This window comes from Crotalus tigris, unplaced genomic scaffold, assembly GCF_016545835.1.
Source record: "Crotalus tigris isolate CLP2741 ecotype Arizona unplaced genomic scaffold, ASM1654583v1 scf7180000024401.5802323, whole genome shotgun sequence".
In the NCBI taxonomy this organism is placed as follows: domain Eukaryota; kingdom Metazoa; phylum Chordata; class Lepidosauria; order Squamata; family Viperidae; genus Crotalus; species Crotalus tigris.
Window position 1 is genome coordinate 2797142 of NW_024100569.1, and position 21966 is coordinate 2819107.

At 37.7% G+C, this 21966-nt stretch overlaps 1 protein-coding gene across 1 annotated transcript in view; it reads right to left on the reverse strand.

The window, feature by feature from the left end:
* Window positions 1-1669: 1669 nt before the first annotated feature.
* The window catches only part of TFAP2D (transcription factor AP-2 delta), a 42394-nt gene continuing 22097 nt past the window's right edge, over window positions 1670-21966 (reverse strand). The window contains exons 5-7 of the mRNA XM_039329662.1: window positions 15396-15537; window positions 11708-11821; window positions 1670-5537 (exon numbers count right to left, since the gene is read on the reverse strand). Of these exons, the coding sequence (XP_039185596.1) occupies window positions 5318-5537; window positions 11708-11821; window positions 15396-15537 (476 nt within the window). The 3' untranslated portion in view covers window positions 1670-5317. The remainder of the gene's footprint in view (window positions 5538-11707; window positions 11822-15395; window positions 15538-21966) is intronic.

The following is a 21966-nucleotide window of genomic DNA, read 5'->3' on the forward strand; positions in this document are numbered from 1 at the left end:
AGGATATAAAAGAAGGGGTGAGAAGAGAGGATATAAAAGAAGGGGTGAGAAGAGAGGATATAAAAGAAGGGGAGAGAAGAGAGGATATAAAAGAAGGAGGGTGGAGAGGATATAAAAGAGGGAGGAGAGAAGAAGGGATATAAAAGGAGGAGTGAATCTGGTTTCTCCATTGACTTTGTTTGTCAGAAGGTTGCAAAAGGGGATCACATGATCCTGGGATGCTGTGACCATCATAAATATGAATCAATTTCCAAGCATCCAAATGTAGATTGATCCTGGGGATGCTGCAATAGTCATAAGAATGAAAAATGGTCATAAGTCACTTTTTTCATTGCCGTAGTAACTTTGAACAGTCACTAAGTGAACTGTTGTAAGTTGAGGACTACCTGTATTTTATCACTTTTTCCCCTTTTTTTGGTCATCACATTTTTGACACCTTGCCAGGTGACTGGTGGTACTAGAATATTGCCATATCCTAAAAGTGGTACAATCTGTGAAAAGGTTGAAAAGCCCTGGCACAGGGGATAAAAGAGAACATGAAATAGTTCTGCATCCCTCCTTGTTTCTATCTGAAATATCTCTAAAGTACCTTTCTCTCCCTCCACAATGGTTTCCATAGACAGTTTGCAATGCTATGTATCTACATAGGGCAGTGATGGCGAACCTTTTAGAGACTGAGTGCCCAAACTGCAACCCAAAACCCACTTATGCATCATCGGGTGCCGGGTGGTGTGGCCCATTGGCTGGGTGTGGCCCATTGGGTAGGCATGGCTGCGGTGGTAATGGCAGACTGTGTGGGACTAAAAGTTCAATCAATCAATTCCAACTTTGCAAGATCTTTTTTTTCCCGCGAGAAGTTGAAATTGACTGATTGATTGAACCTTTTTTTTTTTTTTTTGCACATAGGGCAGAGGCCTAAAGCGAAAAGGTTTTATAAAACCCAGTTGAAGGCCTAGGGCTGGGGCTACGGTGCGTATACTCACAGAGAGGGCTCTGAGTGCCGCCTTTGGCACCCGTGCCATAGGTTCGCCACCACTGACATAGGGCAAAAACACCCTCCTGACCCAATTTATACTTAGGAATCAAATGGCTCTTTTGTACCTGGATAGATGTCAACCTTCTTGAGTGGTAATTTAGAGAGATGGGCTGAACTACTGAAAAAGAAGATGAAATTTATTTCATTGTTTTGTCTTCTCCGTTTCCCGACCATGAAAGTTATCGGACCCAATAGGTAGAATATTATGCTTTGAAAGCTTTCAAGTCTTCCCTGGACTACCATTTTTGGTATCTGTAACTGGGACTTCAGGGCTAAGAGTAGTCAAGAGATTCTTTGTCTTTATGCCTAAGTACAGTTACTTGGAAGTAAGACTCACTCCATTTAGTGGAACTCTTGAATGCAGATGAATAAGATGGGAACTTCTCATTATTCTACTTGATACTTAGATTAACACATCCCGCTAATTACTTTGAAACAGTGTTTGCTCATTAAGGTAGCAATTTAACCTGACAGGAAGATTGATTGGTAGGCAACACAATTCTACCTGCATTTCTCTTAGCCAGAAAGATGGTGGTAAAGGCAACACCTCTGACGTTCACATGTTATTGCTGCTTAGAAATTATTTCCAAGTACATAAAATCAGCATTGATTTTATTGCTGTGAAATGTTCACTTAAATGGGGTCATATTTTCTTAGGGTCATGTCTAATAAACAAGTCATATAAGAAACAGAAAAAGAACTATGCATTTCATTGCCAAATTATAAAGGATCCCATCAAAATGGGAGGGGAAATCATGACATCTTGCTTGTGTCTATGTGCTCACTCACATTTAAATACTGTACAAGTACAATGATTGCTATACAGAGTCCATCATACAAAAGGAAAAGTCGTGGGTTTGAATTAAAATCATTTTAAACTGCAAATGAAATCGGACCTTTATCTGATGTGGGAAAGCCCCCTGCTCTTCCCAGTCTCCTGATTTGCAATCCAGCCAGGAGAAAAATTATTTGGAAGTCATCTCTCAGAGCATTTCTATTGGCCTGAAATCCCTTGCTGTCAGTTTCTCTTGCCCTTTTATAAGTCAAGTGTCAAGGAGCACGATCTCTTTGAAGATCAACTGATAGAGAACAATCCTCATCTCTTTCTGGTGGATTAGTGTCCAGAGCAAAAAAGGACCCCCCCCTTTTCTTTTATTAAAAATCACCAAGAGTAGAGAAGAATGCAAGTAAAAAACCCAAACAAAAGAGAGTGCCATCAGAGCAGTGCTTCTACGAAACAATCATGCTTGTGAGGAAATTTTGAAAGCAAGTATGAACAGGATGTCGTATTTACACAGAAGTTTGAGGGAGACCATTCACTATATCTGTTCCTGTTTGATAGATCATCAAGTTAAAGGCGAAACAGTCATACTACACATCAGACAGCAACGAATAATTTTTCCCTCCGGTGATATGAAGCTTCAGGCTATATTATATTCAGCTGCAGCTTACCTCTTTGTCTCAGACAAGTGGTTTCCACACTATTTATTTTTTTAGATATGCATTGTATAAAAATATGTGAAGGATGTCCTATGTATGGCTGTATGTTAGACAGAGAAAAGGGATCTTTGGATATTGAGCTTACTCATTAATCAATAAAAACAGAAAGAGCCAATTGGTCCCTTAGAGACCTAGTGAGATATTTAAATATGAATTGAACCAGGAAAGGACTATACAGTTTCAATGAAGTTTTTGCCAGGATTTCAAAATTAGGGAAAAGGCCCTAAAATAATAGGCAATCTTTTGACAACAAGTGGACCCTTGAATGTGGAATGTACAATCTCAAGTGACCTAGCCATTCTGACTGAAAACATCTTCTCTTTCTTGAATGTAGAGTAACATTTCTTAGTAAAAGCAGTCATTGACAGATCTTATTATCATTATTTGGTGGCTGCTGCCAGAATCTTAACAAGTGACAGATCAGACCAGAGACTTGGATCTCTTACCCACACCAGACACATGAAATTCTACCTAGCAAGGTTAAGCTTATTAAATTCATTTTTGAATTTAAGCTTATTAAATCCATTTTTGAATACACTCACATGGCCTACAGGACATGACTACAATTTCTTTTTTTTAAAAAATCATAAGTTTAGCCATATCTGAGTGAAATTACAATTATTGCTTAGTGCTTGGATTCTGCTATAACATCATTGACTTTGATGGAACTACATTTGTACCTTTTTAATTTTGATTGGGTGGTTGATTTTTTTGGAGGGGGAGGACAAATGTGTCCTATTGAAAGATATGCTCACTAGATGCAGCGTATTGGCCCATAATAGCTTTATATAACAAGGCAGTAATATGCTTAGGCAGATCAAGGGTTTTGAATGAACTGTGCCAGGATACTGGATGAGATTTCAATATAGGTAGTCCTTGTTTACTTACTGCCTTGTTTAGCAACCATTCATAGTTCTGACCATGATGAAAAAGTAACTTTACAATCAATCCTTGCATTTGTGACCTTCACAGGTCTATAAAGCAAAGGAAAACTGAAGTAAGATCTTAAGCACAGTGGCAATTTCGCTTAGTGATTGCTTTGCTTAATGATTGAGTTGCTGGTCCCAATTGTGTTTGCTAAATGAAGATTACCTACACGCCGCAGTGGTGGGATTCAGCCAGTTCGCACCAGTTTGGCAGAACTGGTAGCTAATTTTTTGTTGCCCAGGCCCAGAATGGACTTCCGGAAGCGGCATCCACACAGAGAACCAGTTGTTCACATATCTGAATCCCACCATTGCTAATTTGTGACTCAGTCCTGACAAATAAATCTAACCAAGCTGATTTTGGCTTATCTCAAAAAGTTCATGGGAGTAGGTTAGGTGAGGTTAGTATTCCAGGCCTTTAGACTAGGTTAAAATTAGATAGCTATAAACTGCCACAAAGCAGGAAGCTGGGCATTAATTTCCTTATAAATATAATACTTTAAAGAAACCCACTTGGAAGATGACAATGGCAACCCAGTTCTATATTATTATCACATAAATTTCATTGGTGACTTGAATGGGCAGACTTTACCGCTTGGGGTTTTACTTCCTTCCTGGATTAAAAAGAACTCTTCACAGCTTCTGGTAAGCATATCACCATATCACGCATATTACCATGGCAGTATGAGAGCCAGGAACCCGTACATGAGTATGTCTTCTAAGGATGGTCACCTTAGTTTATTTTTACACCCTCAATTTGTTTATGACAAGACAACATCTGCAGCAATGGGCACCCTTTATGCAGACTGTGCTAGGAGAATCTTGCCTAGTCAAGGATGCCCGGAACCTACTTACTTACAACAATTCAGCATATACGTTATTTTTCCAGGCATTCCTGGGGATCTGCCCCAGAGAACTAAAACAAGGAAGAATAACCTGGGCCTGCTCTCTACCACCACCTGGAGAACATCTGGTGTTGAATCAGAGCTGTTATGAAAAAGGAGGCAAGAAAACCCAGAAATATCAAAATAATACATTAGTCCTCTGCACTCTCTTCTTTTGAACCAGCAGCATACGTGACTATATGTTATTTCTTGCTGAGATGAAAATGGGCTAATGAGTTGAAATGCAAATGGGAAAGACTTACACCAAGCAGAGGTAAAAAGGTGATAAGGTCCAGGCTTATTCATTCTAATCTGTGATTTCATCCTGAGGGTGATCCTTGAATGGGAAGGACAGGACCTTGATGGGCTTTGACATAGCACTGACGAGGATCCTTTATACATTCCCAAGGCCTCCAATCATCAGTCATGACAATGCAGTGATTGTACTCTTAAGAGCTCTGATATTTTTCATTTCTCAGTCCGGGGTCTTTCATATGATGTCAGAAGTGAAAAGAGGTGTTTGTTTGTGTTTCGTCCATCAGATGGGTGGAGTGATACAATTTTTCCCAGTGGTACAAGTGTATCCCATGATGATGTATTTTCATGATCCTGAACAGCCTTCTGGAGTCTAGAAATGCCAGGAAAATGTGCATTGGTATAATGTTTGGAATGATTAAATGAATGCATGTGCGTGCGTGCGCGCGCGCGCACACACACACACACACACACACAAACACACAGCAGTTTCAAGAGCAACACTTAAAAATGGATAGTCTCATCACATGGTTGGTGTCCTTAGAGTTGTCTGGGTTGGTGGATTTTTTACAATTTTTTTCTTTCCCCCCATTCAGTTTGGTCCACAGGAGCTAGATGAGATATACAGGCATATATAGATATAGTTAGATAGATATATGTTTCTTTAAAAAAAAATAACAGCAAAGTTCTCTGGAAATAGATTCTGCCTGATGTTGCTAGTCTGTCTTTTCTGTTTTGCCCTCTTTCACTGCTGCCTCTGACGTTTTCCTCAGTGGGGCTTTCTCTGAGTTGCTGTGTCCTTGGCCGGATTCTGGTGCTCCACCATTTTTGTGCGCTGTGTGTTTTTCCAAGTAGTTCAGCATTTCACTTAGAACAGTTTGGAAAGTGCTTAGGGCAGCACAAATCGCAGGAGTTCCAAAGCCATGAGTAATCAAACTGTAAAGCAGGCAAAAAAAGAGAAAAATAGGAAGAGTTTACTATATGTATATATGTGTGCATATTTCATATATGTATCCTGTGTGTGTGTGTGTGTATAATGTATATAAAGATATATATGAAATGTATATAAAGAATATATATAGAGATAGAGATAGATAGATAGATAGATAGATAGATAGATAGATAGATAAAATGTATATAAAGGAGAGAGAGAGAGATAAACTTGCTACCAAAATATTTATTATATTTATTTATTTACAAATTTATAAATTGCCAGCCCCCAGCAAACACATCCAGGCAGATATGATGTCAATGGAAGTGGTGTGAACTCCAATGCAATGCAAGTCTGCATAAATGCACACTAAGAAATTCACCCTAAATTGCATATGGTTACCAATGGACTTACCTCCTCAGGTGTTAAAGGGTCGGTTTCCATGAAATAAATAATCCCCACCCTCAAAGTGAATGTGCTTCATTTATTTTAGACTTAAAAGGGTGCAAGTGGTAAGTATTTGTGAAATGTATATCAGCCACAGCTGTCTTCAGGCAGGAGCTGTGAGCCCAAGAGAAACCCCAGCTGATGCACCAGCTCTGATTTAGGGAGTGTAACCTCAGCCAGAGTTGGCAAAGCACTAGGTGCTAGGGGTAGAGGTGGAGCTCTTAGGGCCCACAGCCAATTAACCTTGTCAGGGTTAAGCCAAAGCTGTTTCTTCCCCATTCAGCCACCAGGTACTGGGAAAGCAGCACTGAGATGGTCAAACAGTGAAATATACCATTTACTATCATTAGCATAATGATGATACTTGATCCTAAGCACATGTTGACCTCTTCATAAACTCACCACTACCAAGAGGTCCCTGCCTGCCTTTGAAACAGCTTGTAAACCAAAGTAACTAATTAATTGATGGTGATGACAAAAAATGATCTAAAAATTAACATAATAAAATAGTACAGGAATAGTAACCAAAGCAATAAAGAAGGAAATAAAGCAGCTAATCTTAGTCTTAACTAAGTTCTGGAATGTTGTAAGGGAAGAGGCAGGCCTCACTTCTAAAGTAACATTATTCCATAAGGCTGGGGTGCTGCAACAGGGAATGAGATGTAACTAAGAGATTCTTCCAAGAGAATCACACTGGACATGCTGATTCTGCTTAGAGAAGGAAGTCCAACAGATACTTGGGCATCGCATCATATAGAGTTTCATGTGTCAAAATGAGCTTCTTAGGCTGCACCAGAAACTGTGTAAACAATGGAAAGTCCATAGCATCACATGCTCTTTGCAGGGAGCACCTGCCAATAAATGGACTGCTTTCAAGACTCCTCATGCACTGCAGTAGTCCAGCCATGTAGTAATGAAGTTTCTCTATTTAACCATAAAAGTAATGTTTGTAATCACCCAGAGTCACCCCTAGATGAGTTGGGCATCACATCAATCAATCAATCAAATAAATAAAAGAGGTATTTTGTCACTCTTATGAGATCTTTTTGCCTCAGGTATGACTATTGGCACAAACTGGCACCTGGCCATAACCTCCATCTTTCTATTCGGTAGTAGGTCTGATTCCAAGAGTACCCAGAGTAATTGATCTAATCCCTCAGTGCTAAGCCTACAGAGCTGACTGAGAATCTTGATGAACAAACAGTAGCTCCATCTTACCTGGGTTCATTTTCAGTCTATTTTGTCCTATGCAGAACTCTTACAGCCTCCAGGCAAAATTTCCATAGCATTATCCATAAAGCCCAGGGTGGTGATGCACAACTGATTATTAGTGCAGTGATGATATTGAACTGATGGATGACTTCCCCCATTGGTTTTATGTAGATGTTAAACAATAGGATGAAAAGCGTAAATGCTTTGGCACTCTACCAGTGAGGGACATAATGCATCACACTGATGCACAAAATAGTCCGAGTGGCCAGGTGAGATATTTATTTCTCCCTGAAAAGTTGCTGACAACCTATTGGTTACATCCCAGCCTAGATGTCTGCATTGCCATCTAGAGGGAATGGATTGAAAGTACCGCAAATGTTGCAGTTTCCAGAAGGTCTTTTCAATTGTGGTAGAATAGAAATATGTTAAATAATAAATCATATTCTGCTTAAATGTTGCAGGGAGAATATATGGAACATTTTTGTAGTATCCAGTGACTATTCCTTTAAAAATTTGTGGCCTCTTTTCCAGGAAACCAGCTGACGAGCCAACAAGAAGCCCATGGTCTTCAACAATACATGACTCTGTATTCATTTGTGGATGAATCTAAGAAAAACTTCCTGGACTGGATTTCTTAGGACTAGATTACTAGATTAGAGCTACAAACTGCCAGGTGACCATTTGCTGTTAGTAAGAATTTATGTTTTCTATGTCTTTAATGATCACCCAGATTTGTGCAACCAAAATCTAGGAGCCTAGGCTTTCTCCATTCAGAATTATCTCAGGATTTGCTGCCAGAAGTTTTTGAAAATGTCTGTGCTGATGGGCCACATTGGCCAATATATTGTATGATCCAAATGAATGAGTCCAAGCTAGGCCACTATCATTCCTTTTATAGAAATAGAAAACTGATCATCACTTGATTTAGTTCTGGGCAGAGAAGGCATCCCATCCTCAAACACTGCCATTAAATATTATCTTAAAAAAAAAAAGCATTTCAACTACTTGGTTATACTGAAAGGGTTCAATGAGCCAAGCAAGTTCTCAGCATAGGTTAGAAATCTACTCTTCCCTCTGGATAAAATATAGATTAATTATAGAGAAAATCCTGAACATCAGGAACTCAGTTTGTTCATACTTGCCAAGAATCTTCAGGGATCTTAAAAGAGAAAGGGAGGGGCAGTCAGGTCTATTGCTAGTCTTTTCTAGTCATTATGCAGTTTTCTCAGAGCTTGATGTTATGTTTTAATGATATTTTTTCATTGTATATCAAAGCAGCCCAACTGGCCTCAAGACTTGGACTCTTCTTCAACAGCATCTATAAGGTATCTCACATCCTACCCGACCCTTCCACCTCCATCCCTCAAGGCTGACACAATTTAGTCCTTCTGCAAAGGAAATACTTTCATTTTCCACAGAGAAGGGGGAGAAGAAGAGGAGGATGCCATCTGTCTATCTCCAGTTTCCAACAATGGCCAAATCTGGGTATCGCTAGCAGCAGAAGTTGCTATCAAATATTTACAACATACTGTGGCTGATGGATGATACTCAAAAAGAGTCACATTTTTCTATGCTAAGCCTTGCTCATATGAAAAACATCTGGTTCCAGGGATGGACCGTGTGATTTCAACAGCGTCTACCTGCACACCATAGAATATCTTAAAAGATAATTGTAGTGTTTCATCTCAGGCCTCGACTTCAGAGAAATTACCAGCATTCCATGGAGTTGATGAAACGGGGATCTACAGTAAACCACTCCATTCTTTACAGCAGTGTTTCTCAACCTTGACAATTTTAAGGCATGTGGACTTCAACTTCCAGAATTCCACAGCCAGCATTGCTGGCTGTGGAATTCTGGGAGTTGAAGTCCACATGCCTTAAAATTGTCAAGGTTGAGAAACACTGCTTTACAGTAATCCACATGGGGCGACACCTTCAGATTTTTTTAAAAATTACAAATGCCTTTTTAACCAGCCATGCTTATGCATGGCCATCATTATTTCACTCATCACCTAATAGTCTTCAGATTAATCCTGAGATTAATTACAATTAAACCAGCGTAAAATGTATTGTGTCTAGTGGAGCAGCATAGACACAAAAAAGGGCAACCTAAATGATGAGGCGGGTAGAACGGCTCCTTCTCACAATTGTACTTTTTAGCTTAGACAAACGATGGGGCAAAAAGAGAGATGATCCAGGTGCATGAAAGCATGCACGAAATACACAGGGCTAAAGTAAGAAACATCATGCAATATAGATGGGATTAAGTTTTTCTGCCACAGAATTTAGGGCTTTCCACTGAAATTAAATTTCAATATTGAAAAAAGGAAGTAGGTGTGTAAACAATATGCTTTAGAAATATGAAATCTGATGCCAATCCCTGGTAATGGCTATTAATTAAGATGGCTTCGAAAGGGAGAACTAGAAAATGTACTGGATGAATTACAGAGAGCATATCTTAAATATCAGCTGTTAGAAAACCAAAGCAGAGGAGGGCTATCATCTTTTTATCAATGCTTATCAACTGCTGGAAAACATTTAATCAGTGTGATGCAGAATGGCCAATAACTTGATCCAGTTGGGCTCTTCTTTGGTTTTTAGTTTAGATAGTCTCATGTTCATAGCAGGCAACATAGACCTTTGCAAAAAAAAATTAGTTACTGTGAAAGCCTATGTGTTTAGAGAACAGAGTGCAGGGATCTTTTTTTCAGGCATTTACCCAGATGTTGGAAGTAAGATCACAGTAAACTGTGCAACCTGGTCATGTAGCTACTAATGGGAATCCTGTCCTCTTGACATTCTCTTGGGCAGAAGTCATAGAAAATTATTTGTCTACCTAGTGTTTTTGTGTCACTCTTGCAACTGCAAGATGAAGGAGGATGAAGAGATCACTAGGAAGATTTGGCAACTAGAGCTCATAGTTATTCTTGTAGTACTACACTTGATCTTAGCCAAAAATTCTACAAGCTGTTATTAGAATAAACACATGAAATTCAATTAAATCAAGAAACATTATGGGTGTTCTAAGGGTAATACTTATATTTCTATTTGTTTTGAAGACAATATAGTACATAATAATTGGGGGAAACTTACATGCTATTATAGGATAGGGAGATCATATTCTATGTGGACTAAATTAAAAATTGTATGACTTCTAGAATTTACAAAATAATTGCTAGAAAAATCAAGCCTATCTTTGCATCATACAGTAGATACAAGATAATGCTTCATGTGTATTTGCTCCAACCATGGTACCATTCCACCATATTTTTATAACTGATATCTGGGAAAAGCTAAGCAATTTTTCTCACATTATTCTACTTAGGCAAAAGTGGAATTGTATTTGAAATAGAATGCTCTTTTAGAGGCAACAATGAAAGTGTAAGTTTATATTCCTTCCTTTCATGCTTCCTTAGGATGAGACATCAAGTCTACTTCTTTTGAACAAGAAACATTTAGTTCTTTCAAGGATCACTAGAGGGCACCTGACTGCTTATTTATAGAAAAACTGCAGTCTGGGATTAAATGAATAATCTGGGCAATCCATTCTGTTACTGTAGCTTTCCTCAATTGTGTGGTCTTCATATATGCCACAATCCCATGCATTTTTGGCTGCTTCATCTTTGAATGCACCAACCTGAGGAAAGCTTCCTAGCCTATGTGAGTCTAAGGGCAAAGTTTTGTGTTTGTGTTTCTCTGACAAACAAAACCCTGTGTATTCAACTAGACAATTTTATCAGCTGAGATAAATGAAGAATAATAAAAAAAAAACCCAAGGAGACTGGCAATACTAATTTAAAAGAAATATAATATAATGATTTGACACATAAACACAACCTTATTATTAAACCAATGGAGCATCTTCCTGCATTAACAGCACATCACTAGAGGAGTTTAAAAAGCAGTCATGGTCCCAACCACAAAACTTGTTGTAAGATGTTGGATAGATCCTGAACAATATTAGCTTTCCCCTGGATTGCTTCTCTCTGGAGTATTCTTTCATTTCCTCATCTTTTTCTTAGAACAGGACATGTGCAAGAAGACACAAAGGTTTCCTTTGCCATATCCCAAAGAGCTATGCATATTTTCACCCAATGAACAAGGATTAGAAAGCAGTGAAGTGTGCACTTCTTCTGTCTTCCATATTTAAATAATGAAAAAACTATTCAGACATCCTCATTCGGATCTGAAACTAGCACATACATTTTATTGATAATTGCTCAGTCTTATTAGATCTGTGTCCTTACTGCTTTATTCAATGGGGATTATAGATGTGGGCACATGCTGAAAGCACACTGAAGATGCTAGAAGCTGACACAATCCTTTTGCAGCACACCAGATTATTATTTATATATATTAAAGAGCTTTTATACAGTATAGCAGAGGCTAGTCAGTTATGGGGAAGATCTCCATATATACAACACATTGCATACTTCTGAACAGAGGAAGTATTCTTAACACTTCAGAACTTTTTTTTTATAAAGTTACTCCATTAAATAGATTTTGGAAGTCATACCTGAAATGTGTTAAATGTCTCTGAATATCCAGATCTAATATTGGAGTAGGTCTTGAGGAGCCCAAAGGTGACCTGTCTTGACTTAGGAGATCCTGGAATTCTTTACATATTTGCCTAGAATCAAAATAGATGCATACTCATTAAGGTTACTTACCATGTTCATTGAATAAATATGTAAGTTTCATACCACGCATGCTTCCCTCAGCAAAATTATACCAATATACAACAACAACATCATCATCATCAACAACAACAATAATAATAACAACAATAATAATAGAGTTGGAAGGGACCTTGGAGGTTTTCTAGTAGTCCAAACCCCTGCTCAGGCAGGAAACCCTATACCATTTCAGACAAATGGTTGCTCAGTCTCTTCTTAAAATCTTCCAGTGTTGGGGCATTCACAACTTCTGGAGGCAATGTAAATTTATGTAAATTTTTACTATAAGAATGAATTGCACTAGAGGCAAATGAATAGCAGAATAGTTGACTTTCTTCCTTTGTCATTGATTGTTACAGAAAAAAAAAAATCTCGATGAGCTAAAATGTTAAGATTACCAAGAACAAGGTCTATAATATGGGACCCCACAGAAGTATGCATCCTTTAAAATTTTGGCAGTTCCCTCTGAACCCTTCCAAAAGTGGCCACTGAATTGCCATTTTATAATGTGCCATTTTTTAATGTGCCAGAATGTAAACAGTATTAAAGAAGTGGGGAGGAATCATATCAATTATTCTGAATTAAAACAAATTCAATCTGAAGTAAATTTAAAGAGAGTGTCCTGGCTGTGCTCATTCATTGTCTTGGCTCCATTCACTTTTTGATATGTGTTCATCTTCCCCTCCTCTCCACTCCCCTCTCCCTGCTTCTGAACCTGCTTCTCAAGAGCCAAGCAGAACTCCTGGCTTGAGAAGCATCATTCATAACTGATAAGTTACTGGCTGGGGTGCACCGGAAAAGATGATCTAACTATCACAATCCACACAATCCACACCCGCACCCTCAACTGGAGGCATTCTTCAGCCAGAAGCCACCAAGACCTTTTCTCCTAGACACATTTGGATGGCATCCCATAGATTTCTAGTCTGGCAAATGACCTTTCTTATCTTTTTCATGATTTCCTCTTAAAGCTGTATATTAAAAAAAATCAAATTAAATAGGCCAGGTACTATTTGGAAATGAAAGCAGAACACACATAGATTCTGTTATCCCCATCTTGAAAAATTTACATCCTGAAAAGCTGTAATGAAACCAGCTAGAGTGAGCCTTCCTTCGGAGGTAGCAGATTAAGCAAAGCTATCTCTCTCTTGGCAGAAAAGGCTCCCTTTGAAATGGTTCATGGCCACTTATGCAGATGCACCAGTTGGCTTGCTTTTGTCTTAGTAAATGTTTTAAGATTCTGTTTGGTCATGGCAGTGTAATTGTTTTTTTTATGGCTCCTTTGGGAAGCTACAGAGCCCTTTATAATAAGGCCAGCTTGCCTCTGGTATATTTGTGCATTTTAGAACTTCTGATTGTAATGTCTGCATGTGGCCTAATAAAAAGGGGAGGCTTGTTTTCTGCCACTTTAAGTCAGTTTGGTGATTTTTTTTGGATTGTGGCCTGCTGATATAGCCAAAGGGGATTCTTTGAAGAGAGGTTACACATCAAGTAGGAAAGAGGTTTCCCTTTCAAAGGAAACAAAAAGCTTGCTACTTTCATGAAATCCTTTGATAGTATATATATTCTTTGCAGTAACCTCCTTCTTGTCACCAGGTTTGAAGACATGGCCATGGAAAAATACAAAGACACGCCTTAGTGGATATGGCTGTTCTCTGTCCTTGGATATAAGCACACACTTAGAACTAGTGCAATATAATGTAGGCAGCCTGATTGATAAACAAATTGGACTGGATTCTTATAAATTAAGCCCCATACAGTCCATAAGAGCACTTAAATCTGGTTTATGTCATACACCTTGAATGGTTTGTGGATCAGATTATAATCCTAAAATGAACCACAGAGTTGTGAAGAAACCACTTTAAAGTCCCTGTTGCAGCCAATGGAATTACCTGAGTATTTTGTTTATATGCCAACAGCATGACTTCATTCAATGCAACTGATATATTTTGTCCACTGTACAATAAAAATGATAAATTAGGAGATCAAATACACCTTACTATGTCCCATAACTTAATACAAACTTGAAAGGAAAAAAATATAAAGCAGACCTGGGCATATTTGTTTGAGTAAGATCTCACTGAACAATTTGATAATCTCTAGAACTGAGCTGAGAATTATTAGTAGAATTTACTTGTAAATCAAACTAAATTCACATCTATGATTAAGGTGATTTGATTATTACATTACTACAGAAAGTATGTATGAAAGTTTTTTTCCCCAAGAATGCCTTCTTAAATCCAGAATATCTATCCACAGTTTATCAATATTTCTTAAACTGTTTGACAAATGTTTCATTTACATAACAAAATAAGAATTCCATTGATAACAAATATGTTTATGTAACAAATATTTCTATGTTTCATTGCAAGAGCAAATTGCTGTAGCAGCAGCTCAACTCTCTGGATTATCCCTCAATGTCTTTGTTAACTGCAGAATCTAGAATTTGTTCATGTAACTTGCTGACATTAATGACGCGCAAAATATTAGCACTGAAAAAACTTGGCTTGAAGTTCAAACCAACTGCTCCAATTTTACTGGAACTGTTTCAAATATTCCAGAAATATTCCAAATCTAAATGAGGTTCAAGCTCATAAAACCTTTGGAATGATCAATAAGTATTGGAACACCTGTAATAAGGGTGGCACAATCCATTTTGAACTTGAAACAACTTTTGTATTATATAGGCTTTGAATCCCCAATCGATATATCTATGGGGAACTTTCTGAAGGTGTATTCTGACATCATTTTCACAATTTTTATAAATAAAGCTTTAGCTTTCCCAGAAAGAAAGAAAGGGACTCTTTCTGCTCCAGTTCTAATCAACTGTAACAGGATAATGATGATATCATTATTTGATGATCACATCATTTAACTGTGATCCATTAGGTGGTTGATGATTCTAGTCATCATCAACAAATCTGTGAGGGGGAAAAAAAGTCTCATTCTCTCTCAATTGTCCTTCGCCATCCAATTAGCCTAGTGAAACAGTAGAGATAGAATGCTGGATGCAACTGCATTTATTTACCATGAAACGAAAATCAAAATAAAGAAAAGGAAAGCATTTCTACATTTAAAGATAAGGAAAAGTACCCTGCCAAGTGATTTGGCATCCTATATTTGACATTGTTGCCTTTCAAAATGTTTTCTTTTGACTGCCAATATATTATTAGAAATGATTTATGGAGCATATCCCTTGCAATATTTCTTTCTAAATAAATCTCAATTCAACGTGAACTGATGTATTAGTAACTCTGGTCAGAATAGCTATCACAGATGCATACTTGACTGCATTAAGGTATATATGAAGGAATGTTATTTTATGCATCCTTCTGGGTCTGTGCACACCTTAAAGTACCACAATATAAATAAATTTTACCTTTGATGCTTTAACTTTTAATTATTTATATTGACTTGTGAAATCCACCCAACTTCAAGACCATTTGCCTTGGAGGCTTAGTATAGGGTTAAAATAAGTAGTTAGCTTTGAGACTCACATGTGAACAAAGCAGTGTTTAAACAACTTACTTTGTTGCTAAGATCATTTTTTTTCTTGCTGTCTGTTCCTTCTGTTCCATGTGTTGCCTGGCAAGATGTTCTCCGACTGCCTTGGCTGGGAATTCAGTTTCACAAGTATAGCCAAAATCCCTGGCCAAATGCAAAGCTTCTCCTATGACCAAACAAAATAACTCTGATTTTAAAAGAAGCATGTATTTTAAGTGGCCCTTTTAAAACCTTGGTTAGTTAAAAAGACTCTTGGTATTTGCCTGAGATGAATCATTCAAGAATATCGCTGCCCACAAGAAGACGACTCCCTCCCCCTTTTAAGATTCATAAACAGGAAGGAGAAAAACCAGCAGCAGTTCTTCACATTAGGAGGTTTCACTTGAACACATAAAGAAATGGAGTTGATCTCTTAGATGAGTTATTGCTGCCATTCCAGCTCTTCCAGTGCCACAGTCAGATGGAATGAAAACTGCTAACTAAAAGCTAAGAGAGGCATCTAATGGAAGTTGCCCAAAGAGGTAAGTGAACCTCCCTCAATCACCTCCCAGAGAGAATAGGATTTGTAATGCTCGTTTAGTACCCCCCACCAGCTAGACAATTAGAAACAATTACCTCCTCCCCAGGTGTTATCATATTTCTACTGTATTTTCCTACTACTTTCATTTACTTTTAAACACTTACAAGCACTTTGTGTGTCTGTATGTCTTGTCACTGCTTTGCTTCTTTTGGATCTTTCATGTATTACTCATATGAAGTGTCTCTACGCTGCACCATAGGCCAACGGAACTGAGATGCTGGATGGTTTACTCAAGTTGTGCCAGTGGCTTGACCAAAAACAAATCCTCACCTCTGAAGCTACATGGTTTTCCTTGAGCTAATGGTTTTCTTCATCCCATCACCCAGGTGTCAGGCATGTATTCCATGCCTTGATAGTCTATCTCAAGAATTGAAATCCAGCTTTGAAGAAGCCAATGCACATTAGAGGAATGCCATGTGAATATCAGAAATGGGTGAAGCAACTATATGACAATGTTAGCTTCTCACCATTTTGTACTTATATAAATTGGATGAATTTGATATTTCCTCAACTTTTCATCTGTGTGACTCAAATTCAGTTCATCATACTCAAGATTTGTTTAAGCATTTGTATTTGTTTTAATATGTAGCTCTCCAAACAATGCAGTTTTATTTGCATAAATATTTATTTGTTCCATTTCTATAGCCACCCATCTCAAACAACTGAGCCTGGGCAGCGAACAATCATAAAACAATTAAAAACAGTTACAAAATTATATATATATATGGCAGCCAAGAAAAAAAATCTCATCATAAATGTCAACACAACCAGAAAACAGGACCCTTCACACACTTGGGGCCTTCGGCCTGGGCACAAAACCAGGTCTTCTTATAAAAGGCCAACAGGGTTGGGGCCATCCTCAAATCTGAATGGAGAGTGTTGCAGAGGGCAAGGACTGTGGCAGAGAAGGCACATCACCTAGTCTCAACCATCTGACATTCCTTGGCTGATGGGACATATAGAATGTGCAGCCTAATTTTAACATTTTGCCCAGCCCAAATTAGCATTCTGCCTAATATACCCAATTCTCCTAAAATACTTCCTACTACTATGTATGTGTTGATATATTTGATTTCTATCTTACAGGCATTTTTAATTGGAACATTTCATGGGAAAATTAAGAAAATGTGTGGATTTTTAAGTCTAACATAGCTTAGGAACTTAGTTATAAAAATGAAATTAGAAAACTCTGTATCTGAATGCAAGACAAACACATTTTGATGTTATCTTAACACAGTAAGAGCTGTGGTCTTGTGATCCAATGACATATAAATATGTGAAAGAACTTTATTCAAGAAAAAACTGCTGACAGAACACTTAAACAACATTTACTATTTTTAATGCCTGCTGGCTTGGGCTTATTTGATAAAATCGTGGCAATCTTGGGGAACTGCCAGTTCACAATCTTCTCCTTCTCTTTCTCTTTTGTGAATAAATATGAGCTTTATATGTATGCATGAGTACATTGCATGTATGCATGAGTCCATGCACTGTAGTGGACTTATTTCCTCATTTGATATCTTAATCAGGAACATCTCTGTGATGTATCATGAAATTCAGTTCATAACAGACTGTGATCTTACTTGAGAAAAGATGATATAGGATGCATTCAGCCCAAAGTACTAGAAGAAGAATGCTTGGCTATAATGAGTAGAAAGAGGTTTCATAATAAATAGTTACCAGAATAATAAAAACAATGAGGAGCAGAATTCTTTTCTGAGATATTGCTATCCTAGATCCAGAGAGGCAGCCACATAAAGAAAGACTGATAGGCGAACAGGCACAAACCCAGTCTCTAAAGCACAAATGGTAGGAAGACATTAGACCTCTCCAAGAAAAAAAAGATCCTTTGATAAATTGTAGGAGGGCAGTGGTTGAAAATAGTGATGAGTAAGTAGCACATCATGATTGGTGGAGAAAAATTGGGTTCTTCTTATAAAGTTAGGGGAGACCCCCAAGGAAGGACAAAACAAGACACCGATGGAAAAAATCCCTTTGTCCCCCTTTCTATTTTCTAGAATTGCTATGGACATTGCTGGTCCCTTGCCAAAGTCAGCAAAAGGAAATCAGTCTATCCTTGTAATTTCTGATTATGCTATGAGATGCCCTGCGGCAATTCCCTTCTGCAGTTACCACAAAAGTCATTGCCAATGCGTTGCTTAAACTGTTCAGTAGAGTGGATGTACCTAATGAGATTTTCACAGATCAAGCCCCAAACTTCCAATCTGCTTTGCTAAAGCATTTATATATATAGCACTGGGGATATCTGGCAGGAGAGCCCACAGACAGATGGATTAACTGAATGATTGTATCAGACTCTGAAAAACACATAAAAGAAATCTGCCCAGGATGACTCAAACACTGGAATGTGTGCCTTCCTTATATAGAAAAGAGTCACAGACTTTCCCCAGGAATCAGCCCTTTTTGAATTGCTGTGTGGAAGATAACTAAGAAGAATCATAGATGGGGTGAAGGACAGTTGGACTAGTAAAGTTCCTAATAAAGTTCTCAGCCAAAGACAAAAACTGCAGAAACTAGGTGACGAGACAAAGAACATCCAAAACTACTGCCAACTATGCAAAATGCAGGTATGATATAAAAGCCAGAAACAAATCACTAGAAGGGGCAGAGAGAGTGTTGCTTCTGTTTCCTGCCAGGAATGCAAAATGGAACCTGCAAAATAGACTTGAGAGTGAAGAAACTACAGTCTGTCATGTCAGCCAGTGGATTGAAAGAAAGTGCCCAGTCTAGAATGGTGACCTCGTAAATTGGATTATTCAGCAGAGCAATTATAAACCTGCTTGTCACATACACTTATGCCCAATGCATTGAGACATGGTAGAACTCAGCTTAACTTCACCACAAAAAGCAAATCTAAAAAGATTTCAATGATATTTTTACAAATAAGCCAGGTACTACTACATTAGTAGAGCTCAGAAATAGAGGTAAATCTTATCATATTACAGAGATACCCTGAACAAAGAAGAAAAAAAAATCTTTTCTTGAACCATCTTCTAATAAAATGGTCTTCACCCATAGTGTTAGTTCGTAAGACAAAAAGAGAAGTTAAATTTTGTGTAGACCTAACACTTCTTAAGCAAGCAACTGTTTCATAACTAGCCTGGCCTAAGAATAAATAATATAACAAGTATATATGGAAAATACTTATTTACTTTGGATTTAAGTGAAGGCTATTGACAAATTGCTCTCAAGGTAACTCCCAAAGTGAAAGCTTCTTCTGTAAAGACAGTCTTCATTTAGAAATCACAACTGGGAGCCACAACTCAGTCATTAAGCAGAATGGTTTTACTATTGTGAATCCATGATTTCACATATGATCTTCCGCTTTCCTTTGATTTAACAGACCAGCAAAGCTTATAAATATGAGGATTGGTTGCAAAAGTATATTTTCATCACCAGTGTACTTTAACTGCAAACTATTGCTGTATAAGGAATTTGCTAAACAAGGACTACCTGTACTTCATATAACAGAACTCCTACAACTCTCCAGAGACCAAATACTTCTATCTAGGCCAAAGAAAATGCTATGAACCATATTTGGATGATATCGTTATTTATTGCAGAAGAACATGAGGAACATTACCCAATTATTTGAGACAGTCAGTGTGACTGTCTGTGGGGTTTACTTTCTGTCTATATAGAAGTAGCTTGCCCTGCCAGTTTTGGTGGGGTGTTGCTTTCTCCTTGGCAATTCCTTGACTAGGGTATTGTTTTCTGCTTGTCCTGTTAATCCTGTTTATTTACATGTTAGTTGCTAAAGAGGATGTGCTCTGTTTTTTTTTTCTTCTTGGTTTTTTTATTGTCTCTTTTGAAAGTGCATAAATATGGTTAATTTCTATGTGTCTATTGATGGCTTATGTCTTATTTAGGTTACACCATTGGCTTGATGTCTTACTTAGGTTACATTTATAGATTAACAAGAAGTTAAGATGGAAGAGCAGAAAGTGCAAACTGTTCAACAACCTCCAACATCCAAAATGGAAGTAAGATCTTTGCCAGAGTTGTGGGGTTCTATGGCTGATTAGTGTCTCATTTTTCAATTAAAGCAGTCAATGGCATCAAAATGGTGAATGCAGCTAGGTGATCAAACCCATGTCTCTTTTATGTTTGTGTACATGATACATATGACTCACCTTAAAAGGGGGAGGGTCATCCATCACCCAGTTGTATTCACTATTTTGATGCTGGATATCCCTGCTGCAATGCAAACACTCTACTTGTAATCTGGAGGCAGTTCAATAAAGTTCACTAAACTCCCAAGCGGTAACAGGCATTTCAAGATTTAAAGAGAGCTTTCTGTAGGCATCCTGTGTTAAGAGGAATTTTTCTTTTGTTCTGTGCATTGAGACTTCTGATGTGAGGTTGAGAGCAGTGCTAATGCAATAATTTTAGAACGAGGTATATTGAACCTTTTATCTTTCAAAAGTTCTTACCAAGGGAAAAGGGGTATGTGGGATCAAAAATTCACAGCAACCACAGTTCACAAACTTCAACTTTGGTTAGAAAGAATGAAATACTCTTAACAGAGAAGTAGCAGACTGGTATTTGACACTGTAATCATACAAATTTGTTCTGCTGCATTATTCAGGAAAACAGCACCAAATTGCTCATTTCCCGCCTAGATAGGGAACTGGCCTAGAGATTGCTATCTATAACAAAAGTACAAATGAACTTTGTAAAGGCTTCAGAATAATAATAGTAATAGTAATAATAGTTGGTGGTGTGCCTCTAGCTGCTATGGCTGTTTGTTGGCTCATCCTACTTGCCCATAGCCACCATATCACTTTGTGCTGGAATGGATGTAGTGGCTGGCAACCCAGGTGAGCTTAGCTATTGATTTATGGTTAAAGTTATAAAAACAATGTGCTGAAGGTTTGTTAAAACAAGAAAAATCTGAAGAAGTTTACTGAAGATAGTTGATGTAGAAAAAAATGCTAGAGTTCTACAGAGGATGACGATGGCAATATATGATCTATTCTGTGCAGATGGACAAAGGTAAAGGATAAAAATCAAACTATTTTATCACCCCAAGAAAAGCCAGCTAACAACCTGACAAATGATCTTGCTTTGCAGTATAAAATGCAAATGGCATTTCTGTATGATCAAGACTTGAGAGGAGGGAGGAATTCACAATGGAATTCACAATGTGGTTAGTTAAGTTTATCAAGTGAGGCTAAGAGAACAAGACTTTTGTTGCCTACAAAAATCTGGAGTTGTGTGCTGAACTTTTTAATCAAATCCTAAGAGCCCACATCAGCAACAATCTGTTTTGTGGAAAAGACTGAAATTATAAAACATCTTTTCCTAAGCCATAGACGTATTCTTATTCTCCTGTCCTCTATGAGACAGATGGAGACAATGATGGAGAAACACAAGACTCCCTTCTCTACTCTCTACCCATTCTCCTGCAAAACTAAAGCTGCAAAATTGCTGTATATTATTTCTAGTTTAAAATTGCTTTATCTTTTATCAGTTGACACAACTGATGCTGTGATGGGGGATTGAAAAAAAAAAGCATGCTATCTTACTGAAACAAAAGTTAGCCTTACTGCTAGGACAAAACATCATTCCTGAATTTTTCTTTCTCAACTGCTATTATAAGAACAACACATTGGTTCCTAAAGAGTCTCTCTTGTATATAGGTTAACTGATAATCCCACTAATGAAAGTGGATAATATTCTTTAAGCTGCTAAAACATAATCTGAGTGTTAATTTTGTGTGTGTTCTAAATCCTAGTTTGGAGGATGCTCATTGGTTTATTCCTACATATTGCTTGATACTGTAAATGTAGACACGTGTGAACAAAAACTTTCATGTGCTGCAACAACTATTTTGTCAATTAACTTTTGCAATTGCATGCATCCTGCTAAGGATTTACAATAAATATCAGCATGATTCTATTAATTTCCAAATTTCTCTTTCTATCTCCCATCCCACTCCATCCTCTCTCCAATTATTTCTCCATCTGACATAAAAATGTAGAAGGGGTTACC